At 47.8% G+C, this 25,219-nt stretch overlaps 1 protein-coding gene across 3 annotated transcripts in view; it reads right to left on the reverse strand.

The window, feature by feature from the left end:
* epha4b (eph receptor A4b) overlaps positions 1 to 25,219 on the reverse strand; it is a 480,535-nt gene that overhangs the window by 447,359 nt on the left and 7,957 nt on the right. For all 3 annotated transcript variants that reach the window (XM_038815297.1, XM_038815298.1, XM_038815299.1), the window contains exon 2: positions 8,211 to 8,275. In XM_038815297.1, the coding sequence (XP_038671225.1) occupies positions 8,211 to 8,275 (65 nt within the window). The remainder of the gene's footprint in view (positions 1 to 8,210; positions 8,276 to 25,219) is intronic.

The following is a 25,219-nucleotide window of genomic DNA, read 5'->3' on the forward strand; positions in this document are numbered from 1 at the left end:
CATCTATTCTAATCCTACAAGCAAGTGTCCATAGAATTGTTGGTTCCAACAATTTAATATACTCAGGAAACAGTCGAAGAAATCATGGAAGCAGCCCTCAAACCCGGACGCCTAGAACTCAACCCACAGGATGCAGAGGCTAAGGAATTTTTTTCCCACTGTCTGAGATGTTTTAAAGCCTACCTGGCAGAAGCCAGCACCTCCGGAACAACGGAGAAACAAAAACTCAGCCTACTGCATGCGAGGGTAAGCCACAGAATCTCCACACAGTTAAATTTGGCCTAAATTTGGTTCTTACACCGCAGCGCTGGCAATATTGGACAAAATGTACGTTAGGCCCATTAACGAGGTTTATGCACGCCACGTGTTTACGACTCGCCGTCAGCAGCCTACAGAAACGCTAGCCGAGTTTGTAAGGGAATTGAATAATCTTTCCAATTACTGTAATTATCAAGCCATTACCGCGGCTGAACATAGGGAGCTTGCTGTGCGGGACATTTTCGTGGCGGGCCTTAGGTCTAACTATGTGCGCCAAAGACTGCTAGAAAAGGGGGCCCAGGACTTAGACACTACTGTGGAGGCTGCTACCACTATGGAAGTTTCCTTCCGCAGCCTTACCTCGTTTCCCGCGGACCCTGCGACCTCATTGTGGACCCCCGACCAACTGTCCCCCAAGCCTGTGCCGCACGGCCCCCCAGCTACCGCGCTGCCAAAGCCAGTTACTCTGCGGCCCCAGCCAGCTACTCAGCTGCTCCAGCCAACTACTCAGCTGCCCCAACCTACCATTTCTGTGGCCAAAGCCAGCACCCGCAGCAGCACTGCCCAGCCCGATCCGCGACCTGCAGCAGCTGCGGGCGAAAAGGACACTATGCCAAAGTGTGTCTGGCGAAGAAAGCCCCAGCCTCTAACCCTACCACGGCTCAAAGCACTCGTTCCCTGAATTCACAGGCCTGCAAGCCCCGAAATGCTGCAGCCTGTATGCCGACTCCGTCCCCACCCGACATGTGTGACTCATGGGGGCGGCCTTCTTGGCAATCCTCCTCCATGCGGCCGGCCATGTGCGACTCATGGGGACGGCCATCTTGGTATCTATCCACTTCAAACTCTGAAACTCACCTCGACGACTACGAACTCAGAGGGCAGTCATCACGGGGCCACTCCAGCACAGCTGATCGAGCCGCCGACTACCTGCAACTCAGCACAGTCACCCTGGATCAATCCCGCCCCAAGCACCTACGAAGTTTGATGGCGGAGGTCCAGATCAACGGGTAGAGCACGCCATGCCTCTTTGACTCCGGGAGCACTGAGAGCTTTATACATCCAAAGTTGGTAAGACGCTGTTCGCTTTCTATTTTTCCGGTGAGCCAAACTATAGCCCTCGCTTCGGGCTCCCACTCAGTCCAAATCCAAGGACGCACCGTTGCTATGCTCACAATTCGAGGCGCTAGTTATTCTAAATTTAAACTTTATGTCCTGCCCGACCTCTGCATGCCACTCTTATTAGGCCTGGATTTCCAGTGCAACCTCAAGAGCCTCACCCTCAGCTTCAGCGGGCCCCTGCTCCCACTCACTATCTGCAGCCTAACCACGCTGCACATCTCCCCCCCCCTCCGCTCTTTGCTAATCTCACTCCAGATTGAAAACCAGTAGCTACTCGCAGTAGGCGATACAGCATACAGGGTAGGGTCTTTATCCAATCGGAGGTCCGACGGCTGCTCAGTGAGGGGATTATAGAGGCCAGTAGTAGTCCCTGGAGAGCTCAGGTGGTGGTCGTCAAGACCGCGGAAATATTTTGCATGGTCGTCGACTATAGCCAGACCATAAATCGCTTAATGCTCCTAGACGCGTATACACTCCCCAGAATTGCAGACATGGTTAATCAGATCGCCCAATATCGGCTATTTTCCACGGTGGATCTGAAGTCTGCATACCACCAGCTCCCAATCCACCCGGAGGACCGCCACTACACAGCGCTCGAGGCCGATGGCCGCCTCTTCCATTTCCTCCGGGTTCCCTTCTGCGTCACTAACGGGGTTTCGGTGTTCCAACGAGCAATGGACCGAATGGTAGACCAGTACGGGCTGCGGGCCACGTTTCCGTATCTGGACAATGTTACCATCTGCGGCTATGACCAGCAGGACCACGACGCCAACCTCCACCGTTTTCTCCAAACGGCACAGAAATTAAATCTCACTTATAACAAGGAGAAATGCGTTTTCCGCACAAACAGACTGGCCATCCTCGGCTACGTCGTGGAGAACGGAGTCCTGGGCCCAGACCCGGACCGCATGCGCGGTCTTAGAACTCCCCCTCCCTCATTGCCCCAAGGCCCTCAAACGGTGCTTGGGGTTCTTCTCATACTCCGCCCAGTGGGTCCCTCAATATGCGGACAAAGCCCGCCCACTCTTTAAAGCCACACGATTTCCCCTGTCAGCTGAGGCACGCCAGGCCTTCAGCTGCATCAAGGAGTTCATCGCCAAAGCAGCCATGCGGGCGGTGGATGAATCCACTCCCTTTCAGGTTGAGAGCGACGCCTCAGAGGTAGCTCTAGCAGCCACTTTAAATCAGGCAGGGAGGCCCGTTGCATTTTTCTCCCGTACCCTATCCGCTTCAGAACTCCGACACTCCTCAGTCGAAAAGGAAGCACAAGCCATCGTGTAGGCTGTTCATCACTGGAGGCACCACCTCGCAGGCAGGAGGTTCACCCTCATCACCGACCAACGATCGGTTGCCTTGATGTTTGACAACTCGCAAAGGGGCAAAATAAAAAATGATAAAATCCTGCGGTGGAGGATCGAACTCTCCACCTATAGTTACGATATTAAATATCGACCAGGGAAGCTCAACGAGCCCTCGGATGCCCTATCCCGCGGGACATGCGCCAGCGCGCAGATCAGCCGTCTGAAAGCCATCCAAGTGGACCTCTGCCATCCAGGGGTCACCCGGCTCGCCCACTACATCAGAGCCCGAAACCTGCCTTTCTCCAACGAGGAGGTAAAAGCGATCACCAGGGACTGCCCGATCTGTGCGGAGTGCAAACCGCACTTCTATAGACCAGACAGGGCCCACCTGGTCAAGGCTTCTAGGCCCTTTGAACGCCTTGCGATCGATTTCAAAGGGCCACTCCCCTCCACTAACAAGAACATTTATTTCCTCAACATCATCGACGAGTTCTCCCGATTCCCTTTTGCCATTCCATGCCCTGATATGACCTCCCACACAGTCATTAGGGCCCTGCAGAGTGTCTTCACCCTGTTCGGTTTCCCCAGCTACGTGCACAGCAACCGGGGTTCGTCCTTTATGGGCGACGAGCTGCGTCAGTACCTGCTCGACAAGGGCATCGCCTCGAGCAGGACTACCAGCTACAACCCCAGGGGGAACGGACAGGTGGAGAGGCGGAACGCGACGGTCTAGAAGACCGTCCTACTGACCCTCCGGTCTAGATAGCTCCAAGTCTCCCAATGGCAAGAAGTCCTCCCAGACGCGCTCCACGAAATCAGATCCCTCCTCTGTACAGCTACAAATCAAACCCCTCACGAGCGACTCTTCAATTTTTCTAGGGGCACTACCACGGGGGTCTCACTTCCGGCGTGGCTGAGGACACCAGGACCGGTCCTCCTGAGGAAGCACGTCAGGGGGTACAAAACTGACCTCCTTGTTGAAAAGGTGCGCCTCCTCCATTCCAAACCCCAGTACGCATTCGTGGAGTTCCCGGACGGTCGCCAGGACACAGTATCACTTCAGGACCTGGCACCTGCTGGATCCAGGCCCCCCCACCCGCACTGAGGAACCCCTTACCCCGTTCCCTATGCTGCCGCCCCCTCGCGCCCCCGATTCCGCAAGCTCACCCCACCGGTTCCACGTGCCAGAATCAGCCCATCCCCAGCGCCCCCAGTCTCCGGTCGAGCCAGAGGTGTATCAAGTTCGGACAAGACCCGCCAAGGAGTCTGCCATCGTACCCCAGCTCTCAACACCCACCCAGCCACCGCAAGAGGCTGCAACCCCGGTGCTCCGCAGATCAAAACGAACAATTCGTCCACCAGACAGACTAACTGTGAGCCATCACCCCCGCTGGACTCAATTCTTTTCACAGGGGGTGAATGTAATGAATGTGATTCACACCGGATTATAATCTGTATGTACATGTGCTATATTGTAAGTGCAGTTGCACTACCTGACCACCAGGGGGAGTAGCTCTGGGAATGCTCGAGAATTGTACTGGGCTTCTCCCTTGGTTCCGCCCCGGACTCCTCCCCCTGGAGCTGCTGTATAAAGATCAGTGTCACATGGTCAGCCGGCCAGTTCACCGAAAGTTCAATGGCTAACCGGCTGGCTCTGTTGTGAGTATATTAAAACCGCTATTCTAATCGTACAAGCACGTGTCCGTAGAATTGTTGGTTCCAACATTACCTTTAAACATGAATATTCTAACACTCGCTGGCCGCCCTCCCATCTTCCACCCGACTCACACTTTTTTTTGTTTGTTTTTAATAAAGGTTTTTATTTTGGGTTTTTTAACAAAGTATATTTACCAGCACCCGGCAAACACTTGAGCTCATCCCAAAGTCTTCTGCCTGGATCCTAACACACACAAAGTCCTGTTCACGTGTGTTCCCTCACCTACTCAGGCCCCCATTTCAGCAGTGCTTCAAATTTCAAATTCTCATTCAGGTTTTCAAATTGCTCCTTGGCTTTTTTCCCCCTCCTTATCTCTCAACCAACCCCGCACCCATCCAAGATCTTGGTGCTCCTCCCACTTTGGCCTTTTGCACAACCTCCATTTTAATCACCCCCCCCCCCCCCCCCCCCCCCAGTTGTGGCCATGCTTTCAGCTGCCTAGGTCCTAAAGTCTGGAGTTTTCTCCCTGGGCCTCTCATCCTTTAAGACGCTGCTCAACAAATGCTTTTTGATTTTGGTCATCTGTCCTTTCTCCCCATGTGGCTCAGTATCAAATTTTGTTTATTAACGCGTCTGTAAAGTACCTTGGGATATTTTATGACATTAACCTAGCAATCAAAATGGCTGTGAGGGCATTTTAGAGCCCTTTATGGACTAGACTTGTGTTATGACCTGCATGAGACCTACGGGGATGGGCCAATTAGCCTCCCCTTGTGAGCCTTGTTGAATATGAGCTTCCCCACTGAGGGGCGGGGTCCCATCAGCGGAGTAATGGACTCTGTCATAAAAGCCCACCCAGATGGGAACTGAGCATGAATAGTCTCGGCTGGGACCTGGAGTGTACTGTGTATATAGTTTTCTTTGCAATAAAATAAGTTCCTTTACACCTCTCGTTTTGGACTCCTATGACCACTACAACCTGTGTGTAGACTGGACCAAGTAAGGGCAACAGGTTTCCTTCTTTGAAGGTCTATATTGCACCAGTTAGACTTATACAAAAATCCTGCAGTTTTCAAGGTCAGTGTACTGTAATTATTGGTTTCTGTTGTTCCAATATGCCATGATGAGAACTCTGATCTGGGATTGGTATACATTTATTATATAAATGTTATGAAAAGGGCATAAACTGTTCTACAAAGAGAAATCTCTAATGTGAAGTAACAATGCTTAATTAATTTAGTATTAGTTGCATTGAGCACTTAATGCCTGACAACGATTAAAAGTAATAGATTAAATTGCAGAAGGTCAAAAGTCCTAGCCTTCTTATTATCAATTTTTGGAGAAGGACAGACCGCTCCATCAAGCATTTGGGCTGATCGCATGGACCATGAACATCAACCCTGACTGGTTGGGCCAAATGATCTGTTCCCATGTTAAAATTGCTAAATAATTCCATGTAAACGTTGCCAATGTTTGCATGGGATTCAAGTATGTTTCAGTGGCATTGGTTTAGGCAGCAATGTTAACTAAACAAAATAGGGGAGTATTCCTTGCTCTTCCTTGAACAGTACCATATGATCCTCAAAGTCCTTCATGACTTGATATAGATGTATTTAACCTCAGGTTAGCATTCCACCCAAAAGGTGACACATGGATTAGGGTGTCAAACACTGAAGTGGGGCTAGAATCCACAACTTAATGATGAGTGCCACCGACTGAGTCAAGGTGACACTCCAGGAAGCTAGTTAGGTAAACTTACCCATTAAATTATTCTAGATTGCGTTCACAGCCATCAGAAATAAGAGATTCAGAAAATAAATCACGATAAGAAAGTGCCATCTACTTCAAGTTCAGTTATTAAACCCAAACTTGATTTTCGTTTTCTCAAGTGTGCAGCTTGAGAGCAGGAAGATGTGTGCCAAATGTATTCAGTGAGTAGCAATGTCAATGATTATTTCCATTGTTGTGTGTGTGCTTACAATAATTAACTTGAGCACACAGGGCGAGAACAGTAAAAGACACACATGAGTAAAAGAGAGAGGAGGTGGGAGAGGAGAGAGAGTCAGCAGCTTCTGGAAAAACTAAGTGGGTAATTGTAATTTTCCCGGTCACCGTTAGGGCAGCAGGTTTTATTCATTGAAATGAACAGAAACGAAAATTGGGCAGTTTCTATAACAGGTGGGACATCTGGCCCATTGGTTTACCACCCAAGCAGTCAAGGTTAAAATTACTTCCTATAAACGCAGATCGGAAACCTCGGTAGCACTGATGAATGAGGTAAGTGAAGCTTGTCTGAATATGAATGGGTCACTGCTGTAGAAAATCTAACATTGAAATTGGCTCTCCTGTTTATTCGATCCTCTTTATGCACTACCATCTGTGAATTCTGTGCATCGCTCTAATCTTGCTGGAAATCCTCGCTGTGATTGCATAATGCTCCCCAATAGATAAAATTGAGATGCTCACAAAGAAGCTGCAGATTACACAATTTCCATCAATGTTACACTCATTATCCCATTCTTCTGATTATCTGACACTTTAATTCTCCTCTCTGCTCCCACTCTGGCCTACATGCACTCGGTGTCCAACACTGCTGCACTGAACTTCAAAGTACGCATGCAGAACAGCACCCCATCTTTTGATTAGGTATTTTACAACCTTCTGGACTCAACATTGGGCTGGATTTCTGGCCCTTCCTGTCGGAGGGATCTTCAGGTTCCCCGGCGGCGCGGCCTGCAGGCAACGCAAATGGCCACTGATTTTGGTGGAACAGGAAGATCCCACTGGCGACCAATGGCGGGTCGCCTCCATCACTGGAAAACACACCACGAGTGGGGGCGGGGATTCCAGTGATTGAGTTCAACAAATTCAGACCATAATCTCTGCCCCCCATTCATATTTGGGTTTTGGACAGCAGCTGTTGCCGGCAATTCTGCATTTTCCCATTTACATCTCTTCTCGACGCATCTTTCATTTCTTTTCTCATTACCACCTCTTTTGGCCTTGCACTATCATCTCTTTCTAATCTGATCTCCTGCATTCTACCATGTTAAAAATCTTCCCTTTTGTTCTTTCCTCCCTTCTGCCACCTTTCCTTACTTCACTTCAACTGCTACACCTCTTTGTGCTCCCAATTCTGACAAAGGGACACTGACTGGAGATGTTAACTCTGTTTTTCCTCTCTCCACAAATTCTGCCCGGCCTGCTGAGTACTTCCAGTTTTCCCCTCAGATGTCCAGCACTTGCAGTATTTTGCTTTTGCAACTCCCATTCTTCTGTCTACCTCTCCCTGTAAAAATTTCAAATGACAAAAATCTTCCTAAATGTGAAAAAAAGTACTTGGTTTCTACATCCACCTGCTCCTCACCTGCAACGAAGATCCTGTAGCTTTTGACTTTCATGATGTGGAGATGCCGGCGTTGGACTTGGGTGAGCGCAGTAAGAAGTCTTACAACACCAGCTTAAAGTCCAACAGGTTTGTTTCGAATCACTAGATTTTGGAGCGTAGCTCCATGGGAGCTGCGCTCCAAAAACTAGTGATTCGAAACAAACCTGTTGGACTTTAACCTGGTGTTATAAGAGTTTGACCTTCAAGACTGAGCCTTTGATGGATAAACATACCCTCTGTCACTGTCCTTACAGCAAAGGATATAATGCTGTCTAACACACCCAAATAGACAATTTACAGAGGTAATTTTAAAATAGCAAAGCAGCTCCAGTCACATCATCACACTAATTTTCAAACATGCTCTTTTAGGGGAAGCATGTTTGGATAATCATTTACTGTCAAGGAACTGGGATTCAAGATCATTTTCGACACCTTTGCCCTCACTAGGCTACTTAATCAAAGAAAGGAAATACAATATACTCACCCCCTCTGGAGGATATGCCACCCAGCCCAAGTCTCCAGGAGCTGACATAGAATCCAAGAGGGTAACTATAAACAAGAAAAAAAGTAACTGTAAGTATTTGTAATGAAAATCACTGTACCTTTGTGTGAAGACCATCATTAACCTGCCCTGAATGTTTCAGAAAATTGGAATTTCATTGTGGTCAGACAGGGTCAAAGTGGAAAAAGATTCCCTGAACGTCAAGCTTCAATTAACTTAAGACTAGTGTTGAAAATAAGCAGGGTTTGGATAATAATATTTATTGTCACAAGTAGGCTTACGTTAACACTGCAATGAAGTTACAGTGAAAATCCCCTAGTCGTCATATTCCGGCATCTGTTCGGGTACACAGAGGGAGAATTCAGAATTCTCAGTTCTCAGCTGGTACGGGAATTGAACCCGCGCTGCTGGACATGTATACTGAGCTGCAATCTGAATCAATGTTCAGATTCTACACTCACTGCTGAATGAGTAAACTACAACTCTGGTTGCTGGTCTCAACCAGTACTTGGTGTAACTTGTGATCGATAGAACTTACTGGATGCTGCATCATAACTGGTAACACACTGGTCACATTGAATCTTTCAAAGTTCTTTATCAGGTTACGAAATTTAAATTGTTGGGCTGTTCAAATTATTTTTTTTTATAAATGTTTTTTTATTGAGTTTTCATATTTTATATATGACAAATTACAAGTTATTAGAGAGAGAGAAAAAAAAAAGGAAAACACAAAAATTTAACATGAATATTTACAGGTAAGCATCTTCATAACAATAATTGTGCCCGCCCCCTTTAGCCAGCATACATAGAACGATACAGTGCAGTACAGGCCCTTCGGCCCTCGATGTTGCACCGACATGGAAAAAATCTAAAGGCCATCTAACCTACACTATGCCCTTATCATCCATATGCTTATCCAATAAATTTTTAAATGCCCTCAATGTTGGCATGTTCACTACTGTTGCAGGTAGGGCATTCCACGGCCTCACCACTCTTTGCGTAAAAAACCCACCTCTGACCTCTGTCCTATATCTATTACCCCTCAATTTAAGGCTATGTCCCCTCGTGCTAGCCACCTCCATCCGCGGGAGAAGGCTCTCGCTGTCCACCCTATCTAACCCTCTGATCATTTTGTATGCCTCTATTAAGTCACCTCTTAACCTTCTTCTCTCTAACGAAAACAACCTCAAGTCCATCAGCCTTTCCTCATAAGATTTTCCCTCCATACCAGACAACATCCTGGTAAATCTCCTCTGCACCCGTTCCAAAGCTTCCACGTCCTTCCTATAATGAGGCGACCAGAACTGTACGCAATACTCCAAATGCGGCCGTACTAGAGTTTTGTACAACTGCAACATGACCTCATGGCTCCGGAACTCAATCCCTCTACCAATAAAGGCCAACACACCATAGGCCTTCTTCACAACCCTATCAACCTGGGTGGCAACTTTCAGGGATCTATGTACATGGACACCGAGATCCCTCTGCTCATCCACACTACCAAGAATTTTACCATTAGCCAAATATTCCGCATTTCTGTTATTCTTTCCAAAGTGAATCACCTCACACTTCTCCACATTAAACTCCATTTGCCACCTCTCAGCCCAGCTCTGCAGCCTATCTATGTCCCTCTGTAACCTGCAACATCCTTCCGCACTGTCTACAACTCCACCGACTTTAGTGTCGTCTGCAAATTTACTCACCCATCCTTCTGCGCCCTCCTCTAGGTCATTTATAAAAATGACAAACAGCAACGGCCCCAGAACAGATCCTTGTGGTACGCCACTCGTAACTGAACTCCATTCTGAACATTTCCCATCAACTACCACTCTCTGTCTTCTTTCAATTAGCCAATTTCTGATCCACATCTCTAAATCACCCTCAATCCCCAGCCTCCGTATTTTCTGCAATAGACGACCGTGGGGAACCTTATCAAACGCTTTACTGAAATCCATATACACCACATCAACTGCTCTACCCTCGTCTACCTGTTCAGTCACCTTCTCAAAGAACTCGATAAGGTTTGTGAGGCATGACCTACCCTTCACAAAACCATGCTGACTGTCCCTAATCATATTATTCCTATCTAGATGATTATAAATCGTATCTTTTATAATCCTCTCCAAGACTTTACCCACCACAGACGTTAGGCTCACCGGCCTATAGTTACCGGGGTTATCTCTACTCCCCTTCTTGAACAAAGGGACCACATTTGCTATCCTCCAGTCCTCTGGCACTATTCCTGTAGCCAATGATGACCTAAAAATCAAAGCCAAAGGCTCAGCAATCTCTTCCCTGGCTTCCCAGAGAATCCTAGGATAAATCCCATCCGGCCCCGGGGACTTATCTATTTTCACCTTGTCCAGAATTGCCAACACTTCTTCCCTACGCACCTCAATGCCATCTATTCTAATAGCCTGGGTCTCAGCATTCTCCTCCACAATATTATCTTTTTCCTGAGTGAATACTGACGAAAAGTATTCATTTAGTATCTCGCTTATCTCCTCAGCCTCCACACACAACTTCCCACCACTGTCCTTGACTGGCCCTACTCTTACCCTAGTCATTCTTTTATTCCTGACATACCTATAGAAAGCTTTTGGGTTTTCCTTGATCCTACCTGCCAAAGACTTCTCATGTCCCCTCCTTGCTCGTCTCAGCTCTCTCTTTAGATCCTTCCTCGCTTCCTTGTAAATATCAAGCGCCCCAACTGAAACTTCACGCCTCATCTTTACATAGGCCTCCTTCTTCCTCTTAACAAGAGATTCCACTTCTTTGGTAAACCACGGTTCCCTCGCTCGACCCCTTCCTCCCTGCCTGACTGGTACGTACTTATCAAGAACATGCAATAGCTGTTCCTTGAACAAACTCCACATATCCAGTGTGCCCAACCCTTGCAGCCTACTTCTCCAACCAACACATCCTAAGTCATGTCTAATGGCATCATAATTGCCCTTCCCCCAGCTATAACTCTTGCCCTGCGGGGTATACTTATCCCTTTCCATCACTAACGTAAAGGTCACCGAATTGTGGTCACTGTTTCCAAAGTGCTCACCTACCTCCAGATCTAACACCTGGCCTGGTTCATTACCCAAAACCAAATCCAATGTGGCCTCGCCTCTTGTTGGCCTGTCAACATATTGTGTCAGGAAACCCTCCTGCACACATTGTACAAAGAATGACCCATCTAATGCACTCGAACTATATCTTTTCCAGTCAATATTTGGAAAGTTAAAGTCTCCCATAACAACTACCCTGTTACTTTCGCTCTTTTCCAGAATCATCTTCGCCATCCTTTCCTCTACATCCCTAGAACTATTAGGTGGCCTATAGAAAACTCCCAACAGGGTGACCTCTCCTTTCCTGTTTCTAACCTCAGCCCATACTACCTCAGAAGAAGAGTCCCCATCTAGCATCCTTTCCGCCACCGTAATACTGTCCTTGACTAGCAGCGCCACACCTCCCCCTCTTTTGCCCCCTTCTCTGAACTTACTAAAACACCTAAACCCCGGAACCTGCAACAACCATTCCTGTCCCTGCTCTATCCATGTCTCTGAAATGGCCACAACATCGAAGTCCCAGGTACCAACCCATGCTGGGTTGGCCGAGGCACATGTTTATAGGCATTTATTTATAGTTTGGTTTTGGGCCTTGGCTTGCCATCAAACCCCCATACCGAGCCCGTAGCCCCCCCCCCCCCCTCCCCCCGGCTACCTTCCCCCGATTCCCGTCCATTTTCCCCTGGTTCTTGGCCACCCGACTATTCTTCCTCATGTACGTTGGCCACAAACAGGTCCCGGAACAGTTGCATGAATGGCTCCCACGTTCTGTGGAAGCCGTCGTCCGACCCTCGGATGGCGAATTGATTTTCTCCATTTGGAGAGATTCCGAGAGGTCGGACAGCCAGTCTGCAGCTCTGGGTGGTGCTGCTGACCGCCAGCCAAACAGGATTCTACGGCGGGCAATCAGGGAGGCAAAGGCAAGGGCGTCCGCCCTCCTCCCCAGGAATAGATCTGGCTGGTCTGAAACCCCGAAGACCGCCACTATCGGGCATGGCTCCACCCTCACCCCCACCACTTTGGACATAGCCTCGAAGAAGGCTGTCCAGTACTCCACAAGTCTGGGGCAAGACCAGAACATGTGGGCGTGGTTGGCCGGGCCTCTTTGGCACCGCTCACATTTGTCCTCCACCTCCGGGAAGAACCTACTCATACGGTTTCTCGTTAAGTGGGCTCTATGTACCACTTTTAGCTGCGTCAGGCTGAGCCTTGCGCACATTGAGGTGGAGTTGACCCTATGCAGTGCTTCGCTCCAGAGTCCCCACCCTATCTCCATCCCCAGGTCGTCCTCCCATTTCCTTCTTGTTGCGTCCAGTACGGTGTCGTCCCTATCTACCAGTCGGTCATACATGTCACTACAGTTCCCTTTCTCTAGGATACTTGCGTCCAGTAGGTCTTCCAGTAGTGTCTGTCGTGGCGGTTGTGGGTACGTCCTTGTCTCCTTTCGTAGGAAGTTTTTGAGCTGCAGGTACCGTAGCTCGTTCCCCCCAGCTAGCTGAAATTTCTCTGTCAGTTCGTCCAGTGTTGCGATCCTGTCGTCCGTGTATAGGTCCCTGACTGTCAGTGTCCCCCCGTCCTGCCTCCACCTTTTGAAGGTGGCGTCAGTCAGTGCTGGTTTGAACCTATGGTTGTTGCAGATGGGAGCCTTGTCCGACATTTTGTACAGGCCAAATTGCTGCCGCAGTTGGTTCCAGGATTGGAGGGTGGCTGTCACCACTGGGCTGGTGGAGTGTTTTTGGGTGGGGATGGGAGTGCTGCCGTGGCGAGGGCCCGGAGGGAGGTTCCCATGCAGGAGGCCTCCTCCGCACGCACCCACTCGGCTTCTGGCTCCTGGATCCATCCCCTTACTCGCTCGGCTGTTGCCGCCCAGTGGTAGAATTGTAGATTCGGGAGAGCTAGCCCCCCACTGGATTTTGTTTTTTGTATGACCTAGCATTTTTACCCCCCCCCCCATACGAACGCCATGATATGTTTGTCCAGCGCTTTGAAAAAGGCCTTGGGGATGTAGATCGGAATGGATCTAAACAGGAAAAGGAACCTGGGCAGTACGTTCATTTTGATCGTCTGGACTCTCCCCGCGAGGGAGAGCGGGAGTGTGTTCCATCTTTGCAAGTCCTTTTTAACTTCCTCCGTCAGGCTGGTGAGGTTCCATTTGTGGATCCCTTTCCAGTCATGGGCTATTTGGATCCCCAGGTAGCGGAATTTATTTCGGGCTTGTTTGAACGGCAGCCCCTTTAGTGCTGCCCCCCCCCCCCCCCCCCCCCCCTTGCGGGTGTACTGGGAAGATCTCACTTTTGCTCATGTTGAGTTTGTAGCCCGAGAAGGCTCCAAACTCTTTCAGGAGCGCTATGATTCCGTCCATGCTGCTTTGTGGGTCCGAGATATAGAGGAGCAGATCATCTGCATAGAGTGAGACTCTGTGCTCTCTACCTCCCCTTCGGATCCCCCTCCAAATTTTTCCTGCCCTGAGCGCGATTGCTAGCGGTTCGATTGCTAGTGCGAACAGCAGCGGGGACAGTGGGCATCCTTGTCTAATGCCCCTGTGCAGCTGGAAGTATTGGGAGTTGGTATTGTTGGTCCGTACACTCGCCATGGGAGCGTTGTATAGGAGCTTTACCCAAGCGGTGAACCCTGTTCCAAGCCCGAACCGCTCCAGTACCTCTATGAGGTATTTCCATTCGACTCTGTCGAAGGCCTTTTCTGCGTCCAGGGAGACAATCACCTCTTGTGTTCTCTCCCCGGAGGGGGTCATTATCACGTTCAGCAGGCGCCTGATGTTCGCGGTAAGCTGTCTACCTTTGACGAAGCCCGTCTGGTCCTCTGTGACCACCTCAGGTACACAGTCTTCTAGCCTGTTGGCTAGGAATTTGGCCAGTATTTTGGCGTCTGCGTTCAGCAGAGATATGGGTCTGTATGACCCACATTCCGTTGGGTCTTTGTCTTTCTTAGGTATCAGCGAGATTGAGGCCTGTGCTAACGTGGGTGGCAGTGTGCCCCTAGCTAGCGAGTCTGTGAACATCTCCCGCAGGTGCGGGGCCAGCGCTGTCGCGAATTTTTTGTAGAAGTCCGCCGGGAATCCGTACGGTCCCGGCGCCTTCCCCGTCTGCATGGAGCTAATGCTCTCCATGATCTCTCCCAGTGCTAGTGGTGCTTCCAGATCCCGTTTTCTGCCCTCTCCCACGACTGGTATGTCCAGTCCATCAAGAAACTGGTTCATCCCAGCCTTCCCCGTTGGGGGCTCCGAGGTGTACAGCTCTTGGTAGAAGGCCTTGAAGGTTTCGTTAATCCTCTCTGGTTCTGTTTCCCACGTGCCTCTGGTACCTCTGATTTGCGCAATTTCCCTGCTGGCTGCCTGCTTTCTCAGCTGGTGTGCCAACAGGCGGCTGGCTTTGTCTCCGTGTTCGTACAGGGCCCCGCGTGCCTGGCGGAGTTGGTATACTGCTTTCCTGGTGGAGAGCAGGTCAAAGTTCCTTTGTAATTCTTTTCTCTCCGCCAGGAGCTCTACGGTCGGGGCCTCGGAGTATTTACGGTCTACCTCCAGTATGGAGTCGACCAGCTTCTGCCTAGCCACCCTTTCCTCCCTATCTCTTTGCGCTTTGTAGGCAATGATTTCCCCTCTTAGTACGGCCTTAAGCGCTTCCCAGAACGTGGAGGATGAGACCTCCCCGTTTTGGTTGTTCTCCGTGTATTCCGCTATGGCCCGCGCTATCCTTTCGCTGAAGGCCTTGTCAGCTAGTAAGGCACCGTCCAGCCTCCATGTGGGGCGCTGGGCCCTTCCCGTCTCCAGCCGCACATCCATGTAGTGTGGGGCGTGGGGGCTGTTCGAATTATAACCACCACAAGTAAGCATGGTAAATCGTAAAATGCACAAGAGGTGACACTTATTGTCCAGCAAATGTTCTGTCTACACATGTGCAATTCTTCAAGCCCAGTTTCAGGCCGAGAACTGAGAACAGGGTCCCTGAATATCATGTTTATTTGAACATCCAAGGGTATTCAGTATTTAGGATAGACAGATAAAAAGGAAAAGACAGTGAGGTTGCATTGCTGGTTAAAGAGGAACTAACACAATAGTTTATAAGGATATTAGCTCTGACAATGTGGAATGAGTATGGGTAGTGAAGGTAGTATATAGACTCTCAAACTGTAGTGGTGATGTTGGGAATGGCATCAAACAGGAATTTAGAGATGCATATGATAAAATAACATCTGTAATTATGGGGGCTTTAAGCTGCGTATGGATTGGGCAAAACAAATTAATCACAATCTTTGGACACGATTTAATGGCAAGCTTCCCGACTGAGTGCTATGTGCCAACCCAGAGCTACCCTATGGAGTGGTGACGGCGGCCACCAGCTTCCCCGAGTTCCTGCCCCCGACAACGGCGTGTCTTGTAGTCAGCCCTTGGAACAGATTGCAGGGAGATGCATGTGTTGCCTGCAAGTAGGCCATGGTATTTCGAACCCCAGGGCCCCAGAGGACACCCGCCAGGAGCAGTGAAGGCCACGGGACCTGGTAATCAGCAGGCTGCCTCCATCTCTGATGTGCATCCTAGAGACACACCTAGATGACGCAGTAGAGCTCGGAAGGCTAAGAGGTTCAGGAAGACTGAGAGGACACTGGGGGGTGGGGGGGGGGGCAAGGGGGTAAAGGGGTAGGGGGTTGAGGGCGACCCTCTAGGTGTGTACTGCAGTGCACTACCAGAGCAGTCAAAGCATCGGAACTGCATTTTGAGGACCCCGATGCACACGTAAATGACAGCCCAGCTGGCCGCATGGGCCTCGTTGTTTCGAGTCTCCTCATCAGTCACCAGCCTCCGTACTGGCATCATCAGCCAAGGCCTCAACAGGTACCCCTTATCCCTCAAGAGCCAACCAGTCATTGTGGGGTGGTCCTCGAAGAGGCCGGGGATGTCCAACTGCTGCAGGATATATCTATTGTGCACACTTCCCGGGAAGCGCGCACACATGTGCATGGACTTCATTTGGTGGTCGCTCACCCTTCCTGCTGGCTATCCCAGTGGCAGGGGTTCACTGTCGATGGGACCGGAAGCCTCCACTGGCAACAACAGTCAAAAAATCCCCTCCGGGAATGTTGGGGAACAGGAAGAAACCAGTGTTCGGTATTGCGTAAATCATTTAGAGCTGAGATGAGAAGAAATATGTTCACCCAAAGAGTGGTAGGCCTGTGAAATTTACTACAACAGAAAGTAGTTAAAGCCAAAACATATGGGGCTGGATTCTCCGGTCGCCGAAATCGCGTTTGCCGATCGGCCAGAGAATCAAAGTTCCCGACCCCGCGATGCGCAGCCCCCTCCAAAGCGCCGGTGTTGGTGGTGTGTGGTCTCATCTGTCTAGTACTTGACGTGGCGACTGCGGACTCAGACCAGCACTGCCAAAGTCGGGGGAGGGCTGATCCGGGGGCAGAGGGAGACTTTATCAGGAGCTGGGGGTACTGTGGGGCTGTGGTCCGGGGTGCACGAGCCAGCTGAAGGGGAGGAATATTTCACGGGCCAGGTCTGCGAGCGGCCACCACCATGATGCACGGCAAGGCAACTGCATGCCGCCGGCGTGCGCTTGTGTGACCACGGACCCGCCAATTCTCTGGGCTGTCTCGGCAGCTAAAGCTGGGGGCTCTACACTGCCAGCATGCTACCCCGTGGCCAACCGGAGGATCGGTGGCTGTTTTACGCCATTTTTTCTTTCATAAAAAGCCACCATTTCCACGCCAGCATGGGAACACAGCCTCAGAATCGGAGAATCCAGCCTATGTTTTCAAGAAGGAGCTAGACAGCTCTAGGATCTAAAGGGATCAATGTATATGGGGGGAAAGCGGGAACAGGTTATTCAGCTGGATGATCAGCCATGATCATAATGAATGGCGGAGCACAATTAAAGGGCCTATTAGCCTCCTTGTACTCCTATTATCTAGACATCTATATCACATTAACAACACATCAAAGTAATGCATTTAGGGGCAGCACGGTGGCGTAGTGGGTTAGCCCTGCTGCCTCACAGCGCCGAGGTCTCAGGTTCGATCCCGGCTCTGGGTCACTGTCCGTGTGGAGTTTGCACACTCTCCCCGTGTTTGCGTGGGTTTCGCCCCCATAACCCAAAGATGTGAAGGCTAGGTGGATTGGCAATGCTAAATTGCCCCTTAATTGCAAAAAAAATAATTGGGTACTCTAAATTTATAAAAAAAGTAATGCATTTAGTCAATATAAATGAAGATGTTGACTGAAGGCGGAATTTTCCATTGCCCATTGCCGAAATCGAGAACTGCGATCGGATGGAGAATGGATCCCGACGCCGGAATTGGGGCAGGCACGGTTTGACGCCGGTTTGCAATGCTCCGCCCCCTCCAAATCAACGTCATCGGGACACGTGCCGTGTGCAGTCGCAACGCCATTGGCGTGTCATCAGCCGGCCCATCCACGATGCTCTGCCTCCAATCGGCCGAGTTCCCGACTGCGCAGGCCTTGTGTGGTCCCAACAGTCATGAGCCTGGCTTGCCGGCATGTGGATAGTGTCCAGCGCCGCCACACTCAGCCGGGATCGTTGCCGCTGGCCGGAGGCTTCTGCTAGGGCAGGGGGGAGTGGTGGGGGGTGGCCAGGGCGTAGGCTGTGGGGTCAGCGTGGGCGGGTACACGGTCCTGCATAGCCAGAGCCAAGTTTTCTGGCGCGCCCAGTGCGTGTGTGGGACGTGTGCGTGTGTGGCTGCAGCTTGTCAGCACTGCGCATGAGCGGTCTGGGGCCCACCGATTCTCTGCCCATTTGCCGTGTGATCCGCGGGTGCTTCACGCAGCGCCGGTGCTCGCCCCTCGCCAGAATCAGTGAAGGGTTTGCATCAATTTTCCCGTCGTGAAACACCACGGATTCTCTGTTGGAGTCAGCTCTTAGCCTCAGGAACAGATAATCCAGTCCTTAATGTTTATTGTTTAATACAAGTCCCAGTACCAGTCTTTCAACTGAGTCAAGTTGGATTGGTTTAATACATTCTAATCATTGTTGCAGGTTAAACTGGTGCACAGCATTGAAATCTATTATTCGCAATATATGGTATATGGGCAAATAATGGCCTGGTCCATTAATTAAATATTTTGGGGTCAATACTTCATTTAACCACAGTAGACTTTGCATGATTGAACACATTCAACAATCTCACTTGGCTGGACAGTGCACATTACTTTCTAATAATGATTGGTGATGAGATTTGTATTAAACAATGAGCATTATGTTAACGCTTCCATTTATCTTTAAGTTGATGCTTCTGTAGGATGTTGCAAACATAGTTTACAAGGTCTGGTTTGCCTGAAACTAGGTAACAGAAAAGAAGCATTCAGAATTGTGAATGCGTATTTGAAAGACGCGGGGCTGGATTCTCCTTCCCGCCAGCCCTGTTTTCTGATGCAGCACGAACCCGCCAGCAGTAGGATCCTCCGTTCCAGCAGCCGGCCAATGGAGTTTCCCATTGTGGCCATCCCACATCGTCGGGAAACCCGTGGGCATGGGTGCGCTCCCAGTAAAGCGGAGGATCCCACCGTTGGAGAATCCCACAAGGGGTATCTGTCGCAATGTCTTTTTTTTTTGCTTTGTCGTGAGATGTGGGCGTCACTGGCAGGGTGGGCATTTGTTGCCCATCCCAAATTGCCTTTGAACTGAGTAGCTTGCTGAGCTATTTCAGAGGGCAGTTATTAATCAGTCACAACGCTGTGGGTCTGGATGCACACGCAGGCCAGATCGGATACGATTTCCTGCCCTAAAGGACATCAGTGAATCAGATGGGTTTTTACAACAATCAGAAACAATTGCCAAGATGGCCATTCCTGAGGCTAGCTTAATTTCTCCGATTTATTATTTAAATTTAAACTCCACCAGTTGTTGATCAATTTGGGCATCTACCTTACCTGTGACATTACCATTCTGCCACCATTTCATCTTATGTGGCCTGCCCTTGCCTGCAATTAATGCAACTGTATTATTCCAAGAATCCAAAATTCATAAACCGTGAACATAAGAATTATTGGACGAATAAAGACCAAGGTCTTACTTCACAGAAATTTTGAAACAGAGATTTCTTCGTGAATTATCCGTTCAGTTCTCAGAATGAATTTCCCACACCATGCTATCTCGTTGAACAACATGAGTTCCAATAAATGGAGATTTACATAATACCCTTAAAAATTAGTGCAGTATTCATTTGAGCAGCTGCATTGCCTGGGATCAGAATGTAATCGCAAACTCTTGAGTAATATAATAAACTAAACTATTGTTCAACACTGGAAAGTAACTTGTGTCAGCAGCATTAAAGCACCCGCAAATAACCATTAATTGACACAAGTTTGGCTCCGCTGTGATAAATGTGCCTGAGCTGAGCAGTGTTACCTCATACAGTCACATCATAGTGAGTTAGCACATTATACACCTGCACTTCATGTCCACAGGGCTTTCATTATAAGCTAAGACTAAGATGATTTTCTCCATGTACGTTTAAACAAATCACCAATTAGTCAGTGGTCTAATTTTCAAGAGAATACACCATTTATCAACTGTCTTACAATTTTATTCCAATAACGTTACAATTGTGACGGAAGCATTTTTCACTGGTTGGCAAGGTGAGAGGAAACATGGAGCTGGAAAGATTGCACTGAGTTGCAGAATCCATAATACAAAACAACACAATTTCTCCCCGCCTCCATCCACGTTCTCCCTCTATTTAACCACTTAAGGAATTCTTGAAGTTATATTTGAAGTGATTCATTTGAAGAAAATTAACAGCTGTTGAAATCAAAGTGGGGGGAGGGGAAGGGTCTTGTGGTACAGCGAATAGAGCCCCACCTCTGAACCAGAAGTTGCAGGTTTGAGTCCCACTTCAGAATTTGATGGCAACAGAGGGAGTTGGCCAATAGGTTGATTATCAATCTGTAAATCCTGCCAAAACAATATGGCAGGTATAAGAGCTAGAGAGACTTTCTGGTCAGTCATGCTTGATGGAGGGTGGCGCCCCTTAAGTTATAACCTCTGGTAACAACCTAGTAACCTGTCCCAAGAACTAGCTATTAAAACTAACCTAAGCATGTACTTTGCCTGCCTCAGGTGCCATTAGGTGCAGGAAGAGAAATAAAAGAGGAAATCGAAGAGAGTTTCTCCCACACGGACATCATAGAATTTACAGTGCAAAAGGAGGCCATTCGGCCCATCGAGTCTGTATCGGCCCTTAGAAAGAACACCCTACCCAAGCCCACACCTATCCTAGTGACACAGAAACCCCACCAAACTTTTTGGACACGATATTTGCCATGATATTCAGATTCAAGTATTAATATGAATATTTCCGCACATCTTTCACAAAGCAATAACCATCGAGCATGAACAATATTTATACTATGCTTCCTTAAACTTTATATCTTCGAGTTCAAATACAAGTTTGCCTTTCTAAACCTCCATTGTGAGCTTGGGAGAGGTTTCATGTTATATACTTGGTTGAATCAAATCCCTCCTTTGGCTCAGCACCTGTTTGTCTCCTATTTCTGTGAAGTACCTTAAGATGTTTGCAACTGTAAAAGTCCAGTGGAAACGGCAATGGAAGCAAAACAGGTCTGTCACTGGAAAACTGGAAACAGGTGAATCAATTTGAGATAACTTCCATACTTCCATGTATGCAGAAGAATCATGGTAATTTCCTCTTCTCATAGATTATTTGTACGAATGTGCGTAATAAGTCTGTCGCTGTGTTACCTTGAATGATTCATATGCCAGTTCCCCCCCCCCCCCCCCCCCTCTCTTACAGCCTTGCCTTTGGCCATCTAGGCTCTAAACGCTGGAATTTTCTTCTTAAATCTCTCTCCATCTCTCTCCTGGTTTTCACACCTTTCTTAAAATGCACCTCTTTGACCAAACGTTTAGTCAACCGCTCAATATCATCTTCTTTGGCTTGTTGTCAATTTTTGTTTGAGTATTTTTCTGTGAGGCACCATGGGTTATTTTCCTTCATGTATAAATGCAAGCTGTTGTAATCTGAGTGAGCTTCACTTGAATGCACAGTGATTATGCCATATATGTAGAAGACAAACTGTTGGTCAGAAGCATATATCAATGATAGAAAAATGCTTGTTTCTCCAATTGATGCGAGCCATCTACCTAATCCAGACTACTCTAGTGGGTATCCAAACAGGGACTGACTACTGAGAAATATGAATTGGACACTAATAAATGAGTACACAAAGCTCATGGAATTATTTGTACACTTCGCAATAGTTAAATTGGATATATATTTACACAAGTTCTTCTGTTGTTTTGCAACCCTGAATTGGTTGGCACAAACATGTGGTAATCATCCCTGTTCCAGAACTGGCAGGCAGAAGGCCCACCTGATACGGGGCCTCAGGCTTCAATTTACACAAGACCAGAAACCTCTGCTCATGTGCCCCCCCCCCCCCCCCCCCCCCCCCTCCACGCACGCACCCACAACCTTCTCTCCATGCACTTGACATTTTTCCCAATCAACCTCTGACCAGGCCACTGCCCTTCTGGCCCTCTTGCTAGCTGGCATTTTGAACAATTTTCTCTGCTTAAGAATATCAGATGTCCCTTCAAAATCACTATTATCACCCTTGGTCCGACTTCCACACCAACTGCCACTCTACCGCAGCCTCCCTTTCCTCTCTAAAGACGCTGCTGACACCCAGCTTGTCCTCTCTGGCATCTTGATTGACTCCCACCTCTGTGCTGTCAGACAGCTTACCCAACAGCTAGTCATGGACGTGTTGTACAGTTATTCCAGCGCAATATTTGGGGTGGTTAAGGTCATTCAGTGCATTAGGTTTTGCCCAAATCTATTCCCCTAACACTGACTCCATCTTTCTCCTCATCACTATTTGAACTCGTAAAATTTGCAACCTTGACATGTCACTGTACTCTAGGTTGAGTTCCAATTCATTAGCTTTTCCATTACAATGCCTGTTTATTTCTACCTTCACAATATTGTTCATCTATGATATTCACCCATTGTTTGAATAATGTCACTTATCTAATGACGTCCGGTTTGAATGTCTCGCATTTTCTTGTCTGATGATTTTCCTCTCCAATTTAATTGAGCTCATTTCCTTGTGGGGCAGGTGGGGTGGGGAGGTGTTGGTGCAAATATGAAGCTTAAGTTCATGTTCTTTTAATTTACATGTACCTCAAATCACCAATATTAATTAAATATACTAAAAGAATGAGTGAGGTTCAAACAAGCACTGTTGAAACATTTAACATCCCTGTTGCACTGATTGTGTAATCATAGGTAACATTCCAAAATCCTAACAATATTGGGTGCACAGAGCATTTCTAAACTCATGTTGAGATACCTGTCCTACTGTTTTTTTTTAAAGTCTCAATTACCAAAAAATGGTAACCCTGAAAAGTGTGATGTGGTGCATTTTGGGAGGCCTAACAAAGCAAGGGATACACAATGAACAGTGGGACACTAGGAAGTACAAGAGACCAGAGGGATCTTGGGTTGCACATCCATAGATCCCTGATGACAGCAGGAGAGGTAGGCGAGTTGGTTAAGAAGACATATGCAATATTTGCCTTTATGAGCCGAGGCCACATTTGCTTATTAGTATCTAGCAAAGGAGATATGTCAGTGAGTTCAGAAACTTGATGACACAGTAATCTGGCTCCCAGACGTATAACAAGTTTTTTCAGGGTTGGGGGGAAACCAGAGCCTCAGTTTGAAAACTGAAAGGGTCACAATGGAGCTGGAATTCATTCAGCAAACTACACCTGTTATTCAGCCCCCATTTTAGAATTTCCATTCCCCACAGCAGGCTGCCCTTTACAGTCATGGAATTATCCAATTAAAGATAATTAGAGCTGGATTAGGTTTTATACGAGGTGTTCACTGGGGAGTGAACTAAAACTGCCAAAACTCACTTCATTTAGGATCCGTAAAAACTGCTGCAAGACAGCTGGGAACTGAATTCAATCGATTTGGGTTGCAATCAGATTCAGTCCCAGAAGTAAAAGCGTAATGTCCTAACCTAGCATTTGCACGGCTGTCGATATCAGGTCAACACAGACATGGCATTTCTGTACGACATGAATGGCAGAATACAAAGGTACTTAAGATGTGGATCTGTGATTACTTAACATATCTCAATGGCCGCACTGTCAACTCTTGAATCAAGTCATGGATCAAGTCCCATCGCAGGGCTTGAGGGAATAATCTAGGATGTGACTAGGTGTAGGGAGTGCTGCACTGTTTAAGGTGCCGTCTTGCACATAGCATTGAACGAGGCCCCATGGTCTATCATACGACTTTAAGGTTTTGCCCAATCAAGGAGCCTCGATTTCATGTCAAATTGGACTCAAAGTCATTTATATTCTGGACAAATAAAATGCTGACACTCATTGTCCAGCCTCACACATGAAGAATGAGCAGAGATTCTGATAATTATAGTGAAAGTCAGCATCCTCAGAAGGCAGAGAACACTTGCCCAGTCTCCAACCCCTGTGTGAAATAACCATTGTTTTTTTTTTGTTCAGATTCTCCTACCCCTGAAGATATTAGAATCCTTGATCAGGTGTTGTTTCACATCCACAGGTGCCCTTGTTCAAGTGATCATTACGCTCAGGGCAACCAATCATGGTGGGGCATTGTCGCAAAGCCCCATGGTACACTCAGCTGAGATTCATATCTGCATGCCCATTGCCAACACAGTAATTTTCAACAGAATCCAGAGTGGGTTTCCTGAATGATTTCTTTGTCTTCTCCTTCGACTAACACAGCAGACAGATGATACAAGTTGTCTCCTATGGTTACTCCGGATGTGATCAACCAGTTCAGCACAGAGCTGAAATCAAAGCATGGATTTTTATGATTTGTGTGGCTGAGCTATATCACTGGATAAGCTCTGCAAACTCCGGAGGGGCCTTCAGTTTCTCCATGTTTAACCAGCTGCATTACCCACTCACAACTGTATAAATACAGGATTCATCAAGACTTTGATGCTTCTGTATTAATCCATGCTTTCAACTGCTCCTTACTCTTTTTTATAGATCCAGTTCTGGTTTGGCCAAGTAGCCATTGCCTGTGTACAAAACTGAGAAATGAGCAGCATTGTTCACTCAAAATATGACAGAGTTTTGTGAGGGAACCAGGCTTATCAGGGATAAGCAAGGACAGATGGTCTGTGTTTAACTGATATTAAAGATCATCTGCACTGGCAGTATTTATGGTTCCTGTATAAGTCTGAGTGCATCCATTGGCACTGATCCAAGCATCTTGGCATTATCTCTCAATACATAGGTTCACCACCCTTTATAAGGCAGTCTTTAGAAGATGTACAGAGAGCACATTACAGTTAGGGATGGGCTTTTATTAAATACAGTACTCCTATTCATAAGGGGCCATTTTACAGAAGCGTACGTGCTAGACTTCAGTCAACATCAAAGAGTGAATAAGATACCACTGATATCGCACTAGCTGAACAAGTGATGTGCTTCATTTACAGAGCTGTTCCTTAATCTCATTTTAGAATTGGTATTAGATTCAAGGAAATCAGTTTTACAGAGCAATATGTACAACAGAACTTAATTTCTGCACTGCATCTTGAAACAGCAATGGCCAACTTCAATCTTCCTGTTACATGGTAGGTTATACCTTATCTGTGGGAGTTCAGTTGGAAGTTGCGTTGCATTTAGTGATACTGAGCCCTCGCGTTTCTAAAGTTTGTCTGCCCTACTGCCTCCCTCTCTTTCTTTAAGAACCTCCCTTGAAAGTTGCTGCTTGGGCTGTGCTTTTTGGTCACCTGCCCGAATCTCTCCTGCTTTGGCTTTGTGTCTATTTGTCATCACTCCTTTGAGAAGCACCCAAGCGTATTTATCCATGTTACATAAATACAAGTTATTGTCAAAAATGTAAGCATTACCGCTATAAAAGCCC

This window comes from Scyliorhinus canicula, chromosome 13, assembly GCF_902713615.1.
Source record: "Scyliorhinus canicula chromosome 13, sScyCan1.1, whole genome shotgun sequence".
NCBI lineage: Eukaryota > Metazoa > Chordata > Chondrichthyes > Carcharhiniformes > Scyliorhinidae > Scyliorhinus > Scyliorhinus canicula.